This window comes from Conger conger, chromosome 5 (genome assembly GCF_963514075.1).
Source record: "Conger conger chromosome 5, fConCon1.1, whole genome shotgun sequence".
Classification (NCBI taxonomy): domain Eukaryota; kingdom Metazoa; phylum Chordata; class Actinopteri; order Anguilliformes; family Congridae; genus Conger; species Conger conger.
This window is the reverse complement of record NC_083764.1, coordinates 27,427,399-27,452,406: the sequence shown is the minus strand read 5'-3', so window position 1 is coordinate 27,452,406 and position 25,008 is coordinate 27,427,399. Positions and strand designations below refer to the sequence as shown.

Sequence of the window (25,008 nt, the reverse complement as noted above, 5' to 3'; positions counted from 1 at the left end):
CATCAAGCCTGCAACCCATTGACATCACCAATTATTATTTTGTGATGCTTTTCCAGGCTTTTACTGCAGCCTAATTCAGTTGTTTGTTTCCGGGTGGTTTTCCCTTCAAATGCATGCTCAATTTGGTTAAGGTCTGGTGATTGACTTGGCCAGTCTAAAACCTTCCACTTTTTCTCCCTAATGAAGGGATTGCTGTTGTATTGGCAGTGTGTTTTGGGTCATTGTCTCGCTGCATGATGAAGTTCCTCTCTGTAAGTTGGCAGAGAGAATGTTTTTGTAGACTTCTGAATTCATCCTGCCACTACCATCATGATAACATCATTAATAAAGAGCCCACTCTAGAAGCAGCCATGCAAGCCCAAGCCATGACACTTCCTCCACTATGCTTCATAAATGAGGTTGTATGTTTTGGATCATGAGCAGATCCCTTCTTTCTCCAACCTTTGGCCTTTCCATTACTTTGGTAGAGGTTAATCTTGGTCTCATCAGTCCATAAAACTTTGTTCCAGAACTTTTATAGCTCATCTCTGTACTACTTTGTAAATTGTAATCTCTCATTCTGATCTTACTACTGATGAGTGGTTTGCATCTCGTGGTATAGTTTCTATATTGCTGCTCTCCAAGATACCCCTGCCCTATGGAGATTGTTTGTGATGTCACTGACTGAGGGTTAGGGTTTTTCTAAGCTTCAGCATGACTTGCTTTTCTCCCAAAGACAGCTCTCTGGTCTTCATATTGGTTTATCATTTCTAACACAAATGCAGCCTTCTCAGGCAACTGTGATGACCTATTTTGACTAATCCCATTATGCTGATTTTTCTTCCTTTTTTGATCTTTTAGCAAGTTGCTTTGTACAGAAAAAATTTATAAATGCAGGCAGACCCTGCTGAAAAATATTGCTCAAGCTAGGTTTTAAAACAGCTGGTGGCTGGTTGACCATTTCAGACCAGCTCCTAGCTTGTTATGGTTTGACCAACTCAAGCTATGTTTTGAAACAGCTGGTAGCTGGTTGACCAGCTCATACCAAGCTAGACCAGTTTATAACCAGCTTGACCAGCACAATTTTCAAGCTGGATTAAATAGCAGGGCAGAGAAAAAAAATTCACAAAAAAAAAAAAAAAAATGCAGGAAGAGCTAAAAACTTGTGAGCACTCCAAATTTGTAAAACGAGGTTATGAGACTACGAGACTACGAGATAGCTCGCCGGGTGAGCATCCATCAGAGGCCCAAGAAGTAGGACATTTTCCTGCCACCATGGTTGCTCATGGACTTGACCCATAATGCATCATTATTTGATTCTTCTGCCACTGTTTCTATTTATTTCCGACATCTCTATTTATCTACCCAGCTATCTAAACCAGCGGGGAGGGATAATTTGACTCCTTTGTTACTTTCACTGTGGATGCAATTTGGATGAAAGGCATTCAGGAAGAGGCTTTTAAGAGATATGCTAACAGAGCTATTTTTTACACGTTCTGTTCAGCAGTAGGAGGTACTCACTTGAAATGATGTCAGAATTGTGTCTTGGATTGTTTCTACCTTTAAATTCCTTTAGTGGAGTCTCCTTGTCTTTTAAAAAATGGGTTGCTGTGATCACATTAATCAAAGATGCCACATCCCATTGATCCATCCAGCTGTAGGCTGTTTGTAGTTGTTCAGAATATGGTCAGCTGAATTCACATGGAGTTGTCTCTCGGGGATAGATATATTTGGAATAGTCATACATTAATTAGGAAGTATTGATCATGAGATGAAGTGAATGCAATGCTTTTATGCACAGCATATTACAGAAGCCTATTTGTTGGAACAACTGTTCTTGAATAGAACTGGGTGCAGTCTTATCCAATTGCACAAACTGTAGACTCTAACCTAAATTACCAGCTCATTTTTTATTTTGGGTATGAGCTGTGAACCAGTGTGGCTAATCTGGTCATGAAGCTGAAAAAACAGATTGAGCTGGGAAAACCATGGCAAGCTGGGAGCTGGTCTGAATGGGTCAACCAGCTACCAGCTGTTTCAAAACCTATAGCAGCTTGAGCTGTGTTTTTCAGCAGGGTAATTAGTTATACTTTCTGGCTGAATTGTGCTCATGAGCAAATCCAGGTTATTGGAACAACGTACTGGGGAGGACTTTTACTTACTAAAGTAAAACCAGTGGGGTTCCTTTACTGTGCTTTCCATCTCTCCCTTTTCTCACACACTTTTGAGGACGGTCTATTTTCAACCATCCATTTTAGATAAAAAAAACTGCCACACATCTGTCAGTGTGTGCAGTTTTCTGGCCTTGGTATCAACCAGTGAATTAAAAGGTACTTTCTGCCTCGTGGGCACATTTAATATCTGTCAACCTCTGCTTAGAAGCTTTCTTTCCTTGCATAGCCCAATATGCCTTCCTGGGCAACCGCTCCTGTCCTTAATGACTTGCGGTATGTGGTATACATCTTATAGATTAGATCTGCACCCAACCCGTCACCTTTCTGGCCGTTAGCGTTTCGAGTGTTTACATATTAAAGGAACAAAAAAGAAAAACACTATTCTGCCTTCCGTATGTATTCATGCTTTCTATTTCACTTTTTTGACCTGGGTGGAAACTCAATATAAAATAACAAGCATCCAGGTACTGTACATCAAGTTTGGCTGCTAGAACAACCCCAAATGTTTCAAAACATGTATTTGAGAATGTATGGTGCTGAAGTGAAGATGGCAATGCAGAAGATGTCATGTGGTCAAAGTGATGACTGTAGGGCTCATCTGACAGCTTTGTGCTATTGGTAATGGTTGGCATTTTTATATAGCGCCTTTATGCCAGACGACTGCTCTTACCACCTGAGCCAATGTCGGCCCTATTTAAACAAATCCATTATCCTCCTATGGTATATGAAAGTGTTGTTTGGCCACTAAGATAGATATAGATATAAAAGTTTCCCTTTAGGCAGTAGTGAACAAGGCTAATCTTTTGGCTTCCGGCTATACTCAGCCCTGGTTCTGTGGGGTCACAGTACCTGTAAGGCTGTTCATTCCTGGTTCTGTGGGGTCACAGTACCTGTAAGGCTGTTCATTCCTGGTTCTGTGGGGTCACAGTACCTGTAAGGCTGTTCATTCCTGGTTCTGTGGGTTCATAGTGCCTGTAAGGCTACTCACTCATTCCTTGCCCTGCAGGGATACAGTGCCAACAAAGCTGTTTACCCCAGTCTTGGAGGACTGTAGTGATAATTATACCTGGGTCAAATACGGATTCAAATACTTTTCTGTGATTGATTGATCTTGCACGCCTCACAGCAAGGAGGTCCTGGGTTCGAATCCCCGTCGGCCGGGGCCTCTCTGTGCGGAGTTTGCATGTTCTCCCCGTGTCTGCGTGGGTTTCCTCCGGGTACTCCGGTTTCCTCCCACAGTCCAAAGACATGCAGGTTAGGCTGATTGGAGAGTCTAAATTGCCCGTAGGTATGAGTGTGTGAGTGAATGGTGTGTGTGCCCTGCGATGGACTGGCGACCTGTCCAGGGTGTATTCCTGCCTTTCGCCCAATGTATGCTGGGATAGGCTCCAGCCCCCCTGCGACCCTGTTCAGGATAAGCGGGTTCAGATAATGGATGGATGGATGGATGGATGGATTGATCTTGCATGGTGCAATTGAGTCAACCATGTGGACCAGAAGGCGGGATCTGCACCCGTTGAGAGTGTTTCATAGGTTCAAATAGACCAGACAAGCTCACTGATCAGTAAAGGGTAGAAAACTATTTAAATTACGCATTTGACCCAGGTCTGGTGCTAATGGGGTTCCTCAACTGTAGTCTTGGAGGACTTTCTTGCCCACAGGAATACTCAGCCCTGGTCCTGGAGGTCTGTAGTACCCACAGGGCTACTCACCCCTTGTCCTGGAGGTCTGTAGTACCCACAGCGCTACTCACTCCTGGTCCTGGAGGTCTGTAGTACCCACAGGGCTACTCAACCCTGGTCCTGAAGGATTGAAGAAACTGGATGTAAACTCTGTAAGGCTACTCAATAAGCCATCAAAGGAGTGTGCCGCTGAATTTATGACGTCGACCATCAAAAAAAAGCTCATTAAAGCATGGATCCCTGTCTTCTGTAATATTGCCTTGGTCGAGAACTCATTATATGAAGCGCAAACTCAATCTTGAAATGTGTGATAAGTTCTGATGGTTTTTATGTCCTGAGAGCTTTGGTACGCTATATATAATTACACTGATTCATTCACTTTCATCTCTCAGTAACAGTTTTAGATTTGATTCTCTTGTTGGCGAGTCCACGCATGAAAGGTTTCCCAACAAGGAACTCAGTTTGTAGTTTTTTTAAATATGTCTGGTGTAAGCAGTTTGATCATAGATCTCTCATCTTGGGCTGGTTTGAGGCTGTAATTCTTGCCCATGAAATACTAAACCAATTTTATCTCCACAGGAGTAGCTGGGATTTTTTTTTCCTGCAATAGACTCATTTGTGATTTTTTAAAATTTATCTTTGTGGTGTTCCAAAGGAATGTAGTGACATTGTAATAAAAGGTTCGTAGAGGAAAGGGTAGTTACACAGGTGCTATTGCTTTTCTGTAGCTGTCCCTGTGATGAGATTTAGCATAATGCTCCTTTGCCTTTTCTATCAGGAAATATAGTATGCCTAATATCTGTGTTCCTTTTTTAGTAAAACTTGATGTCAAAAATGATGTCATTTCCTTTTAGTTTGCCATTAATGCATACTTATGTGCATAAAAAAAGTTTTTCTTGGATTGAATTTGTTTTCACTTAGGTCCTGAATTAATTCACTTGTATTCCCTGGCACATAAAATTAGAAGTACATGCAGACCAGATTCTGTCCGATTTCATTAGCTGAATCTCTAACACAGTTCTGAGGCACTGTAATCTATTTAACCACAAATCCTATTGAGTCATTCCTCTAATGAAGAGCAGATTAACCATTTTTTTCTCACTCAATCATGTATCAACTGGGAAATTGTGGGCTTAGATAAGCAGCAGAACAAAAGTATTTAAGCAAAAAATGAGCCGTTATATTGAAATCTTTGGCTGCCTACGAAATTGAAAGTTAGCATAACATTTGGTTGGTGAATATTTTTTTATGCCGCTTCACTGGAGGAGCAAAAGCTTTAAAGCCTTGCATGTTACATCACACCCGTTGTGCATATGAACTGGTTGGTTGTTGGTACAGGTATGCATATCCTCCCAGTGATGTGCATGCATTTGATGGGTCAAAAGACGAGCAGCAGCAACAGCTGGAATGATGAAACAGAGTTGCAGTTGCTTTCCCAGAGAATGCAAGCTCATCTCTCACCAGTGCTAGTGCTAGTGCAATGCTAGTGATACACACTCACTGACCACATTATTAGGTAGACCTGTACATAAAGATAAGAAACAATATTAAAGTTAATACAAATAATACATAAATAGAAAATAAAAGCATAGTGGTTAAGGTACATGACTGGGACCCGCAAGGTCGGTGGTTCAATCCCCGGTGTAGCCACAATCTGCACAGCCGTTGGGCCCTTGAGCAATGCCCTTAACCCTGTATTGCTCCAGGGGAGGATTGTCTCCTGCTTAGTCTAATCAACTGTGCGTCGCTCTGGATAAGAGCGTCTGCCTAATGCCATTAATGTAATAATGTAAAAAAGAAGATAATAAAACAAAATTCAAAATCAGCCAGAACATTTACACCTGCATTTACATTCAAAGGTAACCAGGTTCTTGATCAGGGTCCTGAACTGGCCCGTGGTAATTAAGGAGTTAAGTTGCAATGTACATTGTAATTTGTTCCAAGTATGAGGAGCACTATATCTAAATGCAGTTTTACCTGGTTCAGAGTAGATCCTTGGCACCTGGAGATTCAAGTCCTGAGAATGAGTCTGATAGGCTTCCGTTCTCCAATCAATGAGAGATTATACAGCTGGAGTCATTTAAAATGAGTGCGGGACTGTGGAATTCCAAGGGGAGTCATTCCACAACAATGTTGTCCTGGAAAATAATGCAGATATTAAGGATTCATGCACTTATATTTTGTACAATTGTACCACACCTCTGTTGCAAATGTCCCGCACATGTTGTATGCCTACTCTACAATTGTAACACCAGACAACGTTTATGTTTGTTTAAAGTGTACACAAACCATTTGTGATCACTTCAAACATAATGTGACTTATTGTAGCAGACAAATATATGCTCACTGAAGTCACATTTCACAGTTTTTAATTGCATTACCTTTGAGTAATTAAGAAGTGAAAAATGTTACAGTTAGCACAACTAGCTTTTCTCTCTCCTACCCTATTTAATTGAGGGAAGGAAGCATCTGGCTTATTCTAAGTGGCATCTAAGCGGCTACAGTAATAAGGTTTGTCAAAAATGGAAACGTTTTATCATGTTTGCCTGTTCGGTGGAGTGCAACAACACAGGCCTATTTGTGAAACAATTATTCTTATTTGTTAACCAATCATTTTGTAAGTTGAGAGAAATATTGGTAAATGTAATTTTATTTGTGTATGGCTTATGTTTATTTAATTATTTATGAGACAATAATAACCCCATAATGTCGCCTACCTCTAAATTGTTGATTTTAAGTTTTTAGTTGTTCATAGCCCTGTTAAATCCGCGGGACCTACAGAATCCCAGGAGCCGCAGTCATCCATGTCAGCTATTTTAATTTACTGCATCGATACTGAGATTGCTTTTGGAGGAGTGCCTTATAGAAAAACAGGAACCAATGTTGATCGTTGTTCATAGACTAGGAGGGCCAACCAACCTTCTGATACAACACACAGTGATGAGTATGGTGCCAATCTCCAGTGTTGAAATGAAGGGCCAAATCATACACAGAGTCTCAGAGAGTTGGAACCTGAGATGGACGTAGAGCTACCACATGCAGAGGGACCCTAGGTTAATCCTCTACATCACAGGCTATAACTTTGGTCTTGGAGGGTGTTACGGCCACTTGGGCCTCTCAGCCTTATTCTGCCTTATGTTGCTTATTTCTGTTCTGGTGTCTTGTAGGCCTGGTCCCGTGTGTTCCCGGATGGGATGTGCCAGCGCGCGGGGCGTGTCCCAGCCGAGGACATAAAGTGGGCCTGGCCTTCCAGAGAAGCGGCGGGAGCTTTGCTTTGTCTTTTGCGTTTGAGAGCAGTTTGAAATACATATGTTTTCACGTAATTAAACCCTAAATGTGAAACAGTTGCGAAGTCTCTCCTGCCGTTTTCTTTGTTACCTTGAGCCGGTAACAGAGGGTCATTGCGCTGGCCACATTGTTGGGATGAATCGGCACCAACGATTCATTCAAGTCATTGATTGGCTAAAGAATCCACAAACCTTGTTCTCAGAGCCTTAATTGGCAGCTGATTGAAAGGAAACCACAATAACCCTGTGGGAATTTACACCCCAGCTCTGCATTATCAACATTAGAGGCCGATACAGATGGTGTAGCCATCTTGTTTTGTCGTCCTTCCAGTACCGTTTGATATGCCTGATTGATATGGTTTCTGTTGGATAAGGGTGTAAGGCCAGGAGTGGTTCCCAGCATAAATATGATGAATCGGTTTTGGTAGCCCCCTCAACCACATACACACACACACACACATCTCACCTTGCACACCTAGCAAAACCAATTATAGTATGAACTCTTTGGAGGCATTGAGTAAACATTTTTCATCAGCAACTGTTTCACTTCAGTTTTCCGTAAGGCTGACCGAGAAAAGTTATAGTCTGACATCTCCCAAACATCTAAATAGTGAATAGTCTTTGTGTGAATTCTTAACTCAAATGTAGTTTTGTTTTTGAAAAGAAATAGGAGTTTCCAGTGTACACTGTCCATAAAATTGTTGTAGACAATGAGGTTCTCAGGGCTACCCAATCCTTTGTTATGGTTGAAGTCAAAACTTACATGAAAGCAGATCTCCAGGAACAGGTTTGAGCAGCCCAGTTCTATAAAGTAATAATATTTTTGTGAAGAGTAGTGTTATTTGTGTAATTTAGAGCAAACTGAAGTTTTTCTGGGCAAAGTCCAATACTGTCAGAGACACAGCTATCACCAGTGTCAAGCTTCAATATGTTGGCTTTCCTAGTGTGAATGCTTATTGGTTCAGCTTCTGCAGACAAAAAGGTTCTACAAAGTAATAACCTTGTATTGATTATGAAAACAATTTCATAAAACCACGCTTCATTATTGTGAAGAGAAGTGTTATTTGTGTCATGTTGAGCAAACTGTGAAGTTTATCCAGTCAATCTCCTTCATGTATATCTCCAGTCCAAAACATTCCGAGACACAGCTAAAACAATCACCACCGGTCCTACTCCAACACATAGGGTTTCCTCTTGTGAAGGCTTTGAGTTCAGCGGTTTAAGACGGTAATATGCTTCAGGTATCACCCATTAAGGAAAGTGCTGTTTGGTTCCTGCTCTTGCCGAAGAGCTGCTCAGTGTCCGTGTGAGTTGTGGGACTCTGGGACTCCATTTCTGTCTTCAGCATTTCCGAAAACATCCTTTCACATCGTCTTTGCTGAGCTCAGGTCAGCTCCCAAATGATGTATGAGAGCTATTCTTTATTGAATTATGCACACAGGACATACAGTGAGTTTTGTTGTTGCGGTTTTTCTCCTCAGGCAAGCATTTTAGTGTTGGAAGCGCAGAGGCATGCCGGCTTTCTTGTGACGGTGTGACCTGTAGCCGGAGGACTTTAAGTAATAACCGTGTCACACGCTAGTTCTTCCTGCAGACAAAGGTCTGCTCTGTTAGGTCGATACCAGACCTGGCCTGGCTTGTGCCAGAACACAGACGGACCTGGTTCAGTTTTATAATGAATCTACGGGAGTGCATAGACTTCAGCCCAAAACTGTCCGACCTCAAACTGATTTGGTGTCTCAATCGCTGCTCAATCGCTTACTTTATTCAAAGCAGCCTTACTGTCTCACCATCTAAGCGAATGGATAACTGAATTTCCACTGAGGTTTCACATGCAGTTTTTCCCTGTATTACATATTTCATATTTCTGTTGAGTTTTACCTTGTTTGTCTCTCCCATCCTGTTTCTTGCAGCTATGCGGGTCTTATTACACCATTTTGCTTGGTCGAGCCACAAAGTTAAATTTAGCTGTTGGTGTGTAGTGATGTGAAATATTGTAGCGCCGGTGTAATCTATATAAAAATGTCATAAATTCGATACCGGAACTTCTCTGCCTGAGCGGTCACCCGCCCCCCCCCCCCCCCCCCATTGCAGTTCATGTCACCTCAGTTAATCTCCCCTATACTTGATTTCTTTGGCTTTTGTGCCTTTCTTGGAAGTTGATATTGCACCGAGAGCAGATTGATTTTTATATATTTTTTTCTTCTCTGTTTGTGCCTATGCTTTTGAAAAGTCAAAGTGAACTGCACAGTGCACATTCTAAAGATATGAGTTCATGGTTAATCCTATACCAGGAGGTCTATGGAACAAGTATGAACACCTTGTTCTGATTTTCTATTATAGTCTTGTGTCACACATAAATATTCATGTTTGTTCATCATCCAAATTTTTAAACACATTGCCAGTGGTTTGTTGTGAAATGATATTCCTTTGTGCTGTAGCATTTACCGTATGCTTTAAATCACAGCGCTGCTTTCTGTTGTGAATGCCCGGTTCAACTGCAAATCATTTGAACTGGCTGTGCTATTACTTCCAGCATTGAGATTGAAATGGGGATTTAATAAGAGTTGGGAAAAATCTGGACTGAACGGAAGATTGGGAAGCTATTTCTCATATGTTTCCGCCAGTGGCTTCTGCTGATACACAGCCCCGCCCGTCTGTCATGGGCCAGTGGGGTTCATTTATGTATGTTTCCACTCTTGTTGTGGCATCTGTAGCCAACTGAATCTAATATGCCATTTTGTGGGTGGAAATTATCACGCATGAATTCCTCGATGATTGCACAAATGAAATGATATATTATGATATATGCATGCTATTTTCCCGAAAAACTGCTGGAATTAGTCAATATAAAAAAGTAAAGTATATGTATTTTGTCATTGGTATGTCTCCTGCAATTGAAAATGAAGATTTATTTCCAGATGTGCTGTTAAATGAGTGAGATTTTTGGAGGCAATGGCTGCACCAGGTGCCTGTGCTCCCCGGCTGTTTGGTTTGTGGCCAAGACTGAGCCCTGTCCTTTCTTTCATGTTAGTCATTGTACCAATAATGGGCTGCTGTTATCTCCCCGAGAGAAACAACAGGTTTTTTTTTGTTGTTGTTTTGTCTGTTTTTTTTTTCTCCCCTCGCCGCACAGCAATTTTCGAATGAGAAAATCAGAGACAATGAAGTCCTGTCCCACCTTGTGAGCGACTGGCTAATAAAAAGTAATTGGAAATGTCAATCACTTCCCACATCCCTGGACACGGAATAATCGAGCCGGCGGTGGATGCTGGTTGGCGGTGAGGGGGTGTGGGGGGGGGGTGATGTTGATCGACGCTGGATGAACGCCTTCCCCTGCGCTCCTTCCCTAATGCTCAAAATTGTATCTGGTAACCACACAAATGTCTAGTGGGCAGACCATGTGATTGTTAGTTACTGTTATACTGGACACATTAAGCCAATGATTCCTGCTAAGTAGCACCATTGACATGGAATTGTGTGATTTCCTGACTGCCGTGTCATGAGAGCACAGCATCTAAATAAATATGGTTCTTCATATTCATATATCAGCACTTCTGAAGCCCTCAAAGAAATAGACTTGCAAAACCTGAAGCAACCCATGGAACAATGTTGTTTTGTTTGTTTTTCTTTTCAAGATGTAGTGTCTGGTGCAGCACATCTTCATTATGACTGGACCGTAAAACTTCCCTTTTTCATCTCCGCCCAAGTGTTCCATAGCACGGACTGTGCTCTGATTTCTGCAAAATCACTGTGACAGTGTCTGCCTTGAAGCAGTTGCACTGCTGAGGACCACAATGGCACATTTTAAACAATGAAATATGGATGCCTCCTCATATTCTTTTGAAACACCTCATGTATTGGAATGTGTCTGAGCTCAAAGTGTCCTCAGCTCACTAGTATTCCATATTAAGGATAATTTGATAACCCTTTTTTACAGCCCATTAATTAGCCAGTATTTACTGGGTAAGTACAAGGTAGTTATTAGGTAATGAAATGGCCTGTAAAACATATTTACATAGTACTTAGAAATGTACTTACTGTCTTTGTTTCATAGTACTTACCACCGAAATCAAAGCAGTTACCTAATAATTACACAAGTAGCTGTGTACTTACTCAGTAAGTACTGGGTAATTAATGGGCTGTAAAATAAAGCGTTACTGATCATTTATATGCTTAGGAAAGAAGGACCTCTCTAAGGTAAGGAAAGTTACAAAATCTCGGTGCTTCTGCACTGCATGCAGTCAATATTTGGATGAACTGCATTAAGAAAGAAAATAGGTGAGTGTTAGCTTGTTTCCCTTTCGGGGAAATAACAGACAGCCCATTCAAAAGGTGACAGAGTGTCAATAGACTTAGTGTGAAAACTAAATTGCTTGTGTCATGGGCCTAAATTTCACTGAAACAGACCAACAGTGATCTGCACAGATGAGGATGCGATGGCATGGTTCAATGGGCCACGTGTAAACTAAACGCCCTCAAGAGCTTGTCAGTTTATTTATGTAGGAAGTAGGAACCATATTAGAGCTTGGTGCAGCCTATAGCCTAGTGGCTAAGATACATGACTGGGACCCCACAATAAGATCTGTACAGCTGTTGGGCCCTTGATTGTTCCCTGCTTAGTCTAATTAACTGTAAGACACCTTGGAGAAAAGTTTCAGCTAAGTAACAAATTATTCTTATTATTAAGGACGGGTTATTTGCGGCATGCTTCCCAGTATAGTTTCCAATTACTCAGACCCTTGTGAGCAGTTATAATACTGCACAACCTTTTAAACAAAATACAACCAATTCACTTTGTTATCTTTGAAACTCAATGTCTCAAAACCACTCAGAACGCAGATAGAATCTTATAATTCCAAGGTCACGATTAATACTCAGTAGATCCCCTCCTTTTGAGAGTCCTGAAATGTTCCATTTTAACTCATGCATTCAGCAGTAACGGATGGTGAATGAAAGGTTCCAATACACCAGACAAGCGTCGAAAAGTATTTGGAATGCAAGCCAGGCGGGGGATAACGATAGTTCTGCTATGGAGAGACTTATTTTAGCAACATTATGGACAGTAATAGATGCTTATATAAGGGTTTCTGCTAATGTGCCTCAAGAGGGTGTCGCACCTCTTTCTGATCGATGGTGCCTTGGCACGTCGCGCAAACAGGCAGAGAGACTCTGCCACAACCGACCCTGGCCTCCAACAAGGGTTCAGCACTGAAAAGTCGCAATTAACAGATTAATGGATTTAACCGTCATTTATCCAAAAATCAAATTCACAACTATATGCGGGCTTTCATTTTTATCTTCACAAATTAATTTAGGTGATTTGCTAAATAAATGACTGCAAAGAAGAAAACCTACATTTGCATTTACTTAAGAGTCAGAGATAAGGGGCGAATTTTGATTGAGTTCAGGCTGTGTTCCCTGCAAGTGCAGTATGCATAATTAATACAAACTTTTAAAGCAGGTACACATAAATGTGTTGATATTTTTCCAGATTAAGGCATAACATATTCCTTCGAATTTGTAATATCTTCATGGACCCATATATTGGTGTTGTTCATAATAAGGGGCAAATTCTGATTGAGTTCAGGCTGTGTTCTGTGTGTGTGCAGTCGACATAATTAACACAAACTTTTAAAGAAAGTGCACTTAAATGCAGATTACGATATAACATATTCCTTCAAACTTGTAATATCTTTATCTATATTGGTGTTGTTTCCAGATTACGATATAACATAGTCCTTCAGACTTGTAATATCTTCATGTATATTGGTGTTGTTTCCAGTGAGGTACATTGTGTCTTCAAGGGGAAGAGGAGTCCATGCCTCTTTTCTTCTCAGACCATTTAATAACCTCCCCCATGAAGATAGGCGAGCAGCTTTTATAGAATTGTGAGCTGTGACCTTAGCCAGACTTTTCCAATAAGATTTAGAAGCTTTGCATAACAACAATAAATCCAATGCATACCATTATCAAACACTGTGCTTTTGTGGGCCCCTTTCCTTGGCTCAGTGTAACACTTGCTCCCAGCTCCATGGTTGTGAATGGAATAAAAATATGCTCTATTTGCTTAAGTCGGTAAGTCAGCGAACAGAATACTAATCATAAATTAATAATGTGCAAAGATTTCTCTTCTTTTTTTGCTTTTGTCTTACAAGGCTTATGTTCTTTGATGAGGATTCCTGGCAGATAACCGTTTGTCTTTCCTCTCCACCCAACATGGCAGTGGTGTTCAACTACTTTGACTTCCGAGCTTGGAAACCAATTGAACGCCATTAAGGCTAATTGAGTGTTGTCTTGGAGGAAGCTCACTCCATCTTGCCTTGTCATAATTTATTGGAATGTTTTGCAGTTCTTGCTTGTTTCAGATACTGATTATCTGAAAGTGACTCTGTTAGTACTTTGTACATCATGCTGGTAGCATCTTAATATCATCATTTCTTGCCCTGTCATATTTTATTGGAATATTTTGCAGTTCATGCTTGTTTCAGATACTGATTATTTGAAAGTGGTTCTGTTATATTTGTATATCATGCTGGTAGTATCTAAATATCATAATTTGTATCATATTTTGTAATATAATCTTAATGTAATAATTCATTGACGTGATCCTCAATGGATTTGCTGAATGCTTTACTAAAAGATCCATCAAGACTTCATAACTAGGCTTCACGTTTTTGCAACGATAAATGTGATAGAAGAAATCCAATTAGGCCAAGGGATGACATTCCCTGGGTTAGTGAGCAGTCACATGATGTCATGCCTCTGACTATTATTTCATTAGTCAACAGTTTAATTATGTTGTTAAGTCTTTTGCAGCAGGTCATAACTAAATTTTAATGTTTTTGGTACATTTATCTTTCATTGATTCTTTTGTGCTGCAGCTCCTGACATGACAGTACTAAATAACTCCATCTGAAGCCAATGTTTATTTCATGTAATTTACTGTATACATTTTTTCCACCATTAATTTGTTATGTTCCTGTGTTCTGTCTGTTAGTTTATCATTGTTTATTATTGTTATTCTTGTAATTTATTATTTTTCATATTCATGTCTGGTGTTCTGTTTATTTTCATTCCTTCCAATCTTACATTCCTTACTTCCTGCTTTCTCTCCATTTCATATTTGTATATAGCACTAATATACTAATTCCAACTAACATAGAATTTGTACAGTACTAATTATACTAACACACTAATATGTTTGTCAAACTAACAAACTAACATTCACTAGTTTTGGGTATTTGTAATTTAAATCACTTAACTAACTTACTAACGCATCTCCAGTTTCAATTCTGTTCTGTAACTCTGCCTCCCTATTGTATCACTGATTACTTGCTTAGTTTCAGCGAAGTATTCGCACCTGTCTCTCCTTATCTGTGCATCTCCTGATTCTCTGCCATTGTCTACTCCCTTGTCCGGAGCCGTTTATATTACATGTGTGTCTTTGTGAATCCAGTCCGCGTTTTCTTTTCCCCCTCGTTATTGTGCTATTACCCTTTCATGTGTCTCACCTGATGTTCAGTTGTTAGACCGCCCTCACTCCCATGCCCCACCTAGTTTGTCTCATTCCCTGTGTATTTATACCTGTCCTTTTCAGCTGCACCTGGCTAGTTCGTCTTGTCCTGTGTCTGAGTCCCGAGCCCTTTTCTCCCGTCCCCCAGTTCTAGCCACCGTGTTCCCGAGCCCTTGTTCCCTAGCCCTTATTCCTGTGTCCTTGCCCTTGTGGCATTCCGCCTTGTTTATCTGGATATCCTGTTTTCACCCCTGTCTGCTTCCCTGAACTCTTCTTAAGATTGCACGTCTAGGTTTTCCACAGTACCCATGGAAAAATGGCCATCCCTTTTCAAACATGCCTTGTTTTTTTGTTGTTGTTTGTTTGTAGGAAGAAGGCAAGGTTGCCGTCACCTTTAATATCGGCACAGTGGATATCAGTGTCCGTGAAACCTCTACCCCTGTGAACGACGGGAAGTACCACGTGGTGCGCTTCACCAGGAACGGGGGTAACGCCACGCTGCAGGTGGACAACTGGCCAATCAATGAGCACTTCCCCACAGGTAATGCCCCGCCCTCTCATCTTCGGACCTATCGGAGTTTAGCGTGGACATGAGGCGGACAGTGCCAAGCCGGCTGGACAGCACCTGCTTTTTTTTCAACCGCTGGCAGAAAAACAATGGGACTGTTGTGTCCAATTGGCTTGGTGTTTCTATCCTCCACAGCGCATTACTGCCACTTCAAGCAATAAAGTGCCTCTCTTCGCTTAAGCACAAACAGATGCTAACGGTTAATAAACAGAGCCCTTTCACATTAACTTCCTTTGTTCAGCGACCAACGACAGGCACAAAAAAAGAGCGAAGCCCGTGTTAAGCCAGCAATCACGGCAACACATGCTGTCCCTTTTTTCCCTCACCTCCTCAAATATTCCTTTGAAATCGTACAGGCGAGCGGAATTCAAATCAGGCCGCGACACCTGTTCTGCGAGCCGCAGGGGGTGGTGGGGGATCGTGGGGGGGTGCTGGGGGGGTGCTGGGTGTCATTGTGTCATTGTCTTTTGGGGGGAAGCTACTGGGAGGACATCTGGTTCTCTTTGAGGGAAATGAAAAACATCAGGGCTGTGCGGCTGCTTGCCTCCGCCGCTTTACGCCGTCGAGTCACCCGCCGGGGGGACCTGCTGCGTTTTCGGTTAGCACAGACCAGTCGGCCGCGCTTTGGCGGGCAGCAGGTAGAAGACGGCGGAAAGGTGGCGGAATACCAATGAGGCTGTCAAATGGCGGCCTCACCGTCTGCGTGTTTGTTCCTGCAGAGCGGGGCAAGCCCGGGGTGCCATCATCTGTTTCTTATGGTGCTTTTAGCTGATTGGACGAAAGACAGAAGTGTGGAATTAGCATTGTATCATACTCGAGTCATCTCCGGCTAGGAGAAGGACGGTTTCCGGAAAGTTCCGACTGGGCACGGCCGCACCAGTGCGCTCTCTGTGAGGTTCTCCCCTGGGAAGATTCAGGCTTGGGAAGGAGGTTGTGACAGTGAATGAGCTGTATTTCAAGAGGAGGGGGACTTAGGTGACCTGCTTTCTGCTTCTGTGTCATTGTGAGCCTGCTTTGTTATAGGTGAGAGGGGCTGCCTAAGTGGGCCACATTGATCAGAGCTGCGGAGGGACAAGGCAGGCAGTAATCCAGCAGAAATGAGAGGCCAGATACACTGTGCTGGAGGTGCAGCTGCACTCAATGCTGTAGCTTACCTGTGTCAAATACGGAATCGTAATTCAAATACTTTTCTGTGTTCAATTGGTTAACCAAGAGGACCAGAATATGGACAGGGTTTGCACTTTTTGACAGTATTTCATAGGTTCCAATACACTGGACCAGCATAGAAAAGTATTTGAAAAGTATTTGAATTACGTATTCGACCCAGGTCTGGAGTAAATGCAGCAGGAATAGATATACTGTCATCCTAGCAGAAGGTGAGTGGTCCAAATGGCGTTGTCAATGATCTCTTGGAAACTGCTTATGCTTATGCTTATGCGTAGCAGCACTGGCTTTGATAAAAAAGCAAGCATAGCATTTATTATAGAAACCTTCTGGATCTGAGCCTTAATATGCTTGACCATAATATATAGTACATAATATGTAGTACGACAAATACCTAAAAAATATATTATTTTATGTATTTAATACATAAGTCTCTATAGAGGGGGAGTGGAGCCCCAAATTTCAGCCTGAGTGAAACCCACAAGCTGTGTGCAGAACATCCCCCCTCCCCCATAACACCTGGAAGACTCCCGGAGAGTGGCAGCTCGCTCAACCTCCCCTCCCTCCCTAGCTCCTTGCTTTCTGCTCTCTTTTGATCTAATGCTCACCTGCTCAGCCAAGCTTCCAGCACTACAGGGGAAATCGTTTCTGACACAAGCCAACGAAGAGCCCCCATGCCAACTGCGACCTGGCTGCTCCCATAGGGAAACTTCCAGAAACACAGCGGTGCCTTTGAGGACCGAGGGGGGCACTGCGGTTCAGTGCTTTTTGCGGACTGGCAGAAATCATGCAGTCCTGGATTCTGAAGGCGCTATTGAGCAACTATATCATAGGTTCAGATGGCAGCAGTCCATGCACCCACCCATCTGCCCCCCACCTTGGCCCACTAGCCTTCCCTTTTTTCCAGCATACAGGAACAATGAGGTAGGAGGGGGGAACCTGTGTCTCATTTAATCTTCCATCATCATGTCTCTCCCTCTGGTTGTACGGTAGGGAGCCTTTAACAGTCCTGTGATAAAAGAGACTGCAGAAATGAACATAAGTTCACACGATTGACAGAGCCAAATGGTGTATGAGTGCAAAACAGCTTTTTCTGCACCCCGTCTTCACCCTTGGCTCACTGTTATGCCTGTATTCTGCTGTGAACATGATAATTGACAACCAGCTACTGTACCAGCTGGACCTGGCAGTGCCTTGTGAAACTGGGATGGACTTTATTCAAGAATATCAGCAATACATAAAAACAGGTCTCGCAGCTGGGTGTATGGTGTATAACTCACTGGATGTTAGAGAGACAACCCAAAACAACTTTAATTGCCTTCTTTGAAGAGCCATTATGTAAATTATCTTTGAAGGTTTGCATTTTAGATGCAAATAAAATACTGAGGAAAATATTCTCATTCTTGTTTGTTGGAGTTGATTTGAGTTCTGATTGTACAAGTTTCTTCTTATTCTTCTCGGTCAGCCAACCAGGAGGACCAGAAGGCAGGGTTTCCACTTTTAAAAGTATTTCATAGGTTCCAATACGCCGGATTACGTATTTGACCCAGGTCGGATTTACTCATGCCGAAGGTTCATTTGTAGATTTTCAACATCGATAATTTGACAATGATTGGTCCAGTCCTCCATCTTCAAGTGTCAGATGGTTTGTAATTACAGGTTCAGCCATGGTTCCCCTGGCTGAACTTGAACCATGTCTAAACCATGTCTGACACTGTGTGACACAGCGGTACGGAGCTTGCAGAGCCTGTGGTTTCTGTTTGAGTCATGTCAGGAGAAGTTTCTGCCAAAGCGCTGATGTCATACCTGCAGGGGATCAACCCAATAACCTCTGCTGACTTCATGGCTACTAGATACACTAGTCTATGCGCATCAATGAAGCACCGCAAAGTAGTGTGATTGGCAGTGAAATGGTTAGTATGGTAGAACCACCAGTTCTCTAATTGAGCCATACAGGGGCTGCCAATCAGAGGATCAGGGATTGGAGCATCTTATGGCCTAGTGGCTAAGGTGTTTGACCCAGTGTAGCAGTAAGATCAGTGCAGCTTGAGCAAGGCCCTTAACCCCACATTGCTCCAGGGGGGATTGGCCCCTGCTTAGTCTAATCAACTGTAATGTAATGTAATCAATTGACATTCCCCCAGAAGCTTGCACAGTGGTTAGCGGAGGTATTGCGGTTTACGAAGCCGCTGGTCTGGTGTCCAAAATCTCCCCAAGTCCATTCAAAATGATGAATTTCCCCTGGTGAAATAACACTGTTCTGTACTTTTATATGATAACATTTCATTACAGTGAACAAATTGCTTTCCAGGGACTGCACATAAGACAATATGAGAGTATTTTCATTCCTATTCATCCTTTCACATTTAGGTACTCAGTGTGCATAAAAAAGCCCCATTGTGCATGCTCTGGTGCCTAAAAATCCCCACAGTCAAACATGGCAGCGTCCATGAACTGGCTTCATGTGGAATTGAACAGCTCCCTTAGGAATCCACGGAACTGGTAATTGGAAGCTGGCTTCAGTTCTTACATATCTCGATGCTGTCAATGCAGGTTGCTTGTACAGTAGTTCACCCAAAGAACCAGGGGTTGCTAGTGAGCAATGACTAAGTGCTACCTTGCTGAATGAACCCATCCATTTTTATGCGATACCATAGTCAATTTCTCGGATCTCACGGCCGTACTTCGTGGTGCTGCGGTCCTGGTCATATCCGGGCGCACCCAGGATCCTCCTTTGTTTCCCTGGTGCATAATACATGAGGAGCCGGCACTAGCCGGATGTTTGGAAAATAAAGAGCTGTGTTTTTGGAATGGTTTTTGAAGGGGCATAGCCAGAGGGTGGTACAGGCTTTTTGTTGTGAGTCAGAGCTCAGCAATGGGCCCTACAGTCCCTCAGGGGTAGAGAAAGGAAGTGAGGCGTTTCATGGTTTTGGTCACAGTGAGACATAGCCTATTTTTTCTTACAGCACAGCTTCAAGTTGAACTCTCCTGAACCTTTCTCAGCAGGGATTTCGTAGGCGTGAGTGGACAGCCATGAGGGGATATTGCCATTGCCTTGCACAAAAATCTTTCAAACATACAGTCAGGTCCATAGGTATTTGGACAGGACTATAAAAGGACTATAATTCTTCATGGTTCACTCCATATGACAGTCTTTAATCAACTTTAATTTGATGGTATTTGCCTCCATATTGAGTGAACCGTGTAGGAATTCCAGAATTTTTCAATTGTGTCACTGTCCAAATACTTATGGACCTCACTGTACAGTACAATAACAGCAGTATCCACACCCCACAACTTAGCAGAAAGAAGAAGTTTCCGGAAGCAGTGAAAGTTGATTTGAATGCCTCTCTCGGGTCCTGTGCAAGAGATTACACTGAGTTGGTGGTGCTGTTGCTTTTACATTTATGCTTTTCCTTGGAGGCTGCTCCAATAATGTAACAGCTGTGCTGATTTCTACTTAACTTTGAGTAACTTTGAGTTATGTAAGTTTTTTTTATCATATTCAAGTTGCACATCATCACAAATTCAGCACCCACTGAAATGAGCAAAACAAATAGCAGAGCTGACTTGAAGTGGTTATCCGAAGATAAGGACAATGCGGGATAGCATTGGATTGAACTCACTCCCCCACAAGCCTCAGCTAATTGGAATGGCATCCCGACCTCAGGGGGGAATTGTTCGCATAAACTGATACACGCAAGGAGACAGAAGAGACACGAGAGACCTCGTAATTCAGACAAGTTTGTTAAAAAAAACCCTGCCCCCCTGTCAATTCCTACATTCCTCATTTCTGAATCCTTGTTTGAGAAATGTAGGCCAGCCGACTGGCATTTGTAACTTTCTGCTGAGAATGCATCAGATCACTGCAGAAAGATTGAATTTCATCACAACACAGAAATAGATGGACGAACGAGGAATCGTATCCCATTTGGGGGAACTATTGGTGTATATTTTCTGCAGGCTAGCAGGAGATAAATAGTTTCTGTACATAAATATGTATTTGAGCATTTTTATACCATTTAAACGTTTGTCACCTTCAGCTTGATAAATGTAACTTTTGGGGGGTGGGGGTTATCTAATTTTCCCCATGGAATTTGCTGAGAATTCTTTAAATCCATGAAGTTAAGCACATAGCTGATAGCAGGCAAGACTCTTAAAGGTCTCGTGTTGTGGAAAATTACATTTCACTTGCTATGTGGATTATGAGTTGAAGGTGTTATAAAAACAGCGCACAGTCCCCAAATAAATCCATGCAATCTGTATTTAGAAAATATGCATTTAAACAAGCCATTTGGACTTCAGTGACAGTATGACATCACAACGGTACGCTTGTTTGCTTCAGCGTGGCCCACCTTGTCTCGTTTCTGGTACTTAAATCACACAAGTGCCTAAAGTAGTCATTTTATTATGACTAATCACAAAGATACAGACATAAAAGCTGTAGAAGATACTTGGTTGAAAAGACTATTTAACTGTACATTAATGGCATTTTGCAGACACTCTTATCCAGAGCGATGTACAGCTGCTTAGACTAAGCAGGAGACAATCCTCCCCTGGAGCATTGCAGGGTTAAGGGCCTTGCCCAAGAGCCCAACAGCTGTGCGGATCTTATTGTGGCTACACCGGGGATCGAACCACCGACCCAGTCATGTACCTTACAGTCACACACTTAATCGGTGGTAGCAACAAGGCATTACAACCAAGTAAAAATGGTATCTGGATCTTAGGCTTTCAACTAGGGGACACATTAACCACACAGCAGTCTGTTTGACTTTGACCAGTTCTGGCAGGCTCTGGTGAGGGGGGTTAGTGGCAGGCTGTGAAAGAGACAGCCAAGGCGCAGTAGGATATTGACTCCTACGCTGATGAAACAAGAAGTGTTTCTTGAGACGGTCCAGGCAACCCCTTGAAATGTGTCCCATGTTTCAGAGCAGCATCAATATTTTAAAGTATTCATTTTCTTTAGCTAACTGCCATATTTTTAGATATATCCTCATATCTGGAGGAGCATCCGCTCACGTCACTGTGCCTCTGCCTTGCTGCCAGACTCCATACAGCTCTAGGGATAGCCCACAATGCACTTTGGAACGTGTTAGGAAAGGCTATTTGAGGTGAAGTGTACACACCGCTGACTAGCATTCCAAATTTTTGGAATTTTGCTCGGCTGAAGTTGGCCAAAATCCCTAGTGCTGCTTAGGTATCGGACCCATTGTGCTCAAAATATTTACCTGCCAGGGGCATTTTACAAGCGTGAGAAAGCATTGTCCTTATTGGTGCATTTTACGGGATGCTTGTAATGTTTGAGTGGACCGGTTAGACTTCCCCAAAGTGAAATCTATGTGTGAAAATGGTTTTACTGACTTTGGACCTTGCAGCTAAGAGCAAACCAATACCCAAAAGCTTTTACTTTTTGAGAGGGGCTGTGTTCTGCACGTAGGTCCTCTGAGTGCCTTAGCTGAAGGTGATTGGACTGGCTTTAGTAGCAGTTCTTTGGAAAAGGGAGGGAGAGTCACCTAGAGAGGGAGAAAAAAAGGAAAGAGGTGGAGAGATGAGAAGTGATGGAGAGAGTGGAAGAGGGAGAGAGAAAGAGAGGAGGGGAGGTACAGTTAGAGGGGGAGAGAGAGGGAGAGTCACCGAGAGAGGGAGAAAAAAGAAAGAAGTGGAGAAACGAGAAGTGATAGAGTGGGAAACTGAGAGAGAAACAGAATGAGAGAGAAGAGGAGATCGAGTTAGGGGGAAGATGGTGGAGAAGACAAGGAGAGTCACCGAGAGAGGGATAAAAAAGGTGGAGGAGAGGTGAGAAGTGATAAGAGAGAGAGGAAGAGAGAGAGAAATAGAATCAGAGAGAAAGAGAAAGAGCTAGAAGGAGCTTGGGTGAGAAAATGAGTTACTTGACGCTAGAGGTGTCTGTGGAAAAATGTGGGAAAAGCCTTGGGAAGCTTGTCCAATGAGTTCCTAATCCTTTAAAAACACCGTCATTTCCAGCCTTTGTCTATTCTTAGAAAAAGAGATTAGCTGCAGAGATTGAGGGTGAGCTCTTCCCAGTCCCATGGCAACACACGTTTATTTATAGGAGCCGTTATAAATGAGGCGGGATTATCGAGAATCAATACCCGAGCTCTGTCACTGCGAGCTATCCCCCTTTCCGAACAAAGGGTAAAAATGCGTCACATTGAGCAGGCCGATCAAAGCTTCCCCCGTCCTGCCCATGCGCAGGATGTTGAACGACGCATCGATGATTACTTTCCAATTCGGCTGATCTGGACGGATGTCTCCTTGTCCGCCACCTACCTTTCATTGCCTAATTAACACAGGAAGGCATTTCTTTCAGTTTCCTTAATTCAGCTGCGAAGCTCCAAAGCCTGCCTTTGTGTTGAAGGGGAAGGGCACGGGGACTGAGTGAACGTGTCCCTTTAATGACGTGCCACACAAACGGGGAGCTGGGGAGGGCGATGGTGGTTACTTTTCTTGTCCTTTTTCCCAAAGGGTTGAGGGTTTTTCTCCCTACTGGGGAATTTGGGGTGGGGGGGTACCTCATGTGCTTGCTATTTGGGGCTTCAGGCCTGGTGTTTGCCACTTTTTTTGCCCTTCTCCTTACTCTGTAAAGCGACTTTGTGACAGTCTTCTGTAAAAAGCGTGACACAAATAAAATTGAATTGAAGAGGACAGGACAGGTGATTCATCGAATTATCTGCCTCAGCTTCATAATGAAGTGTCTGACTAAGTGGGTCTCATCGACTGTAAGAGGCCATCTTCTGGAGTCCATCTTAATAGATCAGTTCCCTTGGGGCAGACATATTTGAACCAAAGCTTTTTAGTTAAAAAAAAAAAATCTGAAACTGATTGTTATGTGTTCATGCAAGCATAATTTTTATATTTTGATCTGGTATATTCCCACAATGGTGTAGGCCTACTGTCTTATTTATAAATGTACAAAAATGTATTGTAAAATATGAATAGTATCAGTAATACAACTATGACTGAACATTTGCTGCTTGTGACCATGTGGAAATAGAAAGGTGGCCGTGGCAAGCAAATCAGGAGGGACCACGCTTGTTTCAGAAAAAATGCTAAAGAACCCTGTGATTCCATAGAACTCTATCTACTTAAGGCAAAATTAGTCTTTGTCTGGGAGCTTTCACACTTCACACCAATGATAGAGGGTTTCGTAAAGAACGGATTATAAATAAAATAAAAAGGATTCCTCTATGGAGACAAGCCAAGAAAACTTTTTTTTTGAGAGTGTAGCATTTCACAAAGGAAATGCAATTTCATTGCATCAATGGAATCTTGCAGTAAGCACAGAGAAATCTGCCGTTTCATTTTCATTCTCCTCCCTCACTCTGTTTCATTCACAACAACTGGGCCCTCACATGAACTCCATTCACAAAGAATGTATCTCGCTGGTGAACATAGCCTTATTCTATGAACAAAACAATGTCATTTTCAATAATGGCAATCGATATCTATGGATCGTTCTTAATATACGTCAAGGACGGCCTGTAGCGTAGCGGTTAAGGTAAATGACTGGGACACGTAAGGTCGGTGGTTCTAATCCCGGTGTAGCCACAATAAGATCCGCAGAGCCGCAAGGCCCTAAACCCTGCATTGCTCCAGGGGAGGATTGTCTCCTGCCTAGTCTAATCAACTGTATGTCCCTCTGGATAAATGCCAATAATGTAATGTAAAAAGACCATGTAACCTTGACTCATCTGCTATGTAGGAGCACAAGCTGCCCATAAAATTCAATGTATTTTTCCGACAAAAATATAGTTTTATATCAGAGGATATCAATACAGCGATAACACAGATTCATCATGGTTCATTTCGAAGCAGGTTATGGTTGCTCAAACCGAGCTGATCGGGAGAGAGACAAGTTGTTTTTTCGTTTGCCAAAGATTATTACCCATCAGGGATAAGAAAATTGAAGGTTGTCAACAGAAAGTAGAGCAAGCTGGATTTGCAATATAAGGAGGCAATATCTTTCACCAGAACATTTTTTATGTATGTGAGTTTGTTCAGATCACTGTGTCAGTAGTAAGCTGACTTTTAATGCATCATCATATAACTCATTCAAGCTAACCAGTGAGCTGAAAAATCCCAAGGACCGGTTTTACCAAGAGTAAAGTCCAAACTAGCGAGTTACGACAAAATCAGCGAATAAATGTTGTGGCACCATGATTACTTATATATCCTAGCTAGCTGGCTATATCCTAATCTTTTGGACGTAAAGTTATTACGAAGACAAGTTGACAATCAACAATTCAAACTTTGCTTCCACTTGGCTTCGTAGCTAGTTTTCGAGCTAGATCTCTACTGAAATATCATGTCCATAAATAAAACCTCTACTTGATTAGAGGTACTGTGTGCAGAAAAAATATTTTAGTGAGTGATTGTGATTACACCTGTGAGTACACCTGCTGTAGGTGTAGACTATATGACGTATATGTTATAGTATAGCTATTCATTAGCTAGTTACGTTGTTCGTTGTTCTGTTAATATGCTTTTGGAGTCAAATTTAATTCAACCTGGGTGGCCGCTAAATCCACCAAAACCGAGGAAATCATAGATTACAACTTGAATACTCTCAAAAACGGCAAACCCCATCTTCTCATCCTCTAGGAAGGCTCAATTT

The 25,008-nt window shown here is 42.3% G+C and overlaps 1 protein-coding gene across 1 annotated transcript in view; it reads left to right on the top strand.

The window, feature by feature from the left end:
• Positions 1 to 25,008, top strand: part of LOC133128076 (neurexin-3a-like) — a 396,336-nt gene that overhangs the window by 310,802 nt on the left and 60,526 nt on the right. The window contains exon 19 of the mRNA XM_061241322.1: positions 15,008 to 15,179. Coding sequence (XP_061097306.1) covers positions 15,008 to 15,179 — 172 coding nt within the window. The remainder of the gene's footprint in view (positions 1 to 15,007; positions 15,180 to 25,008) is intronic.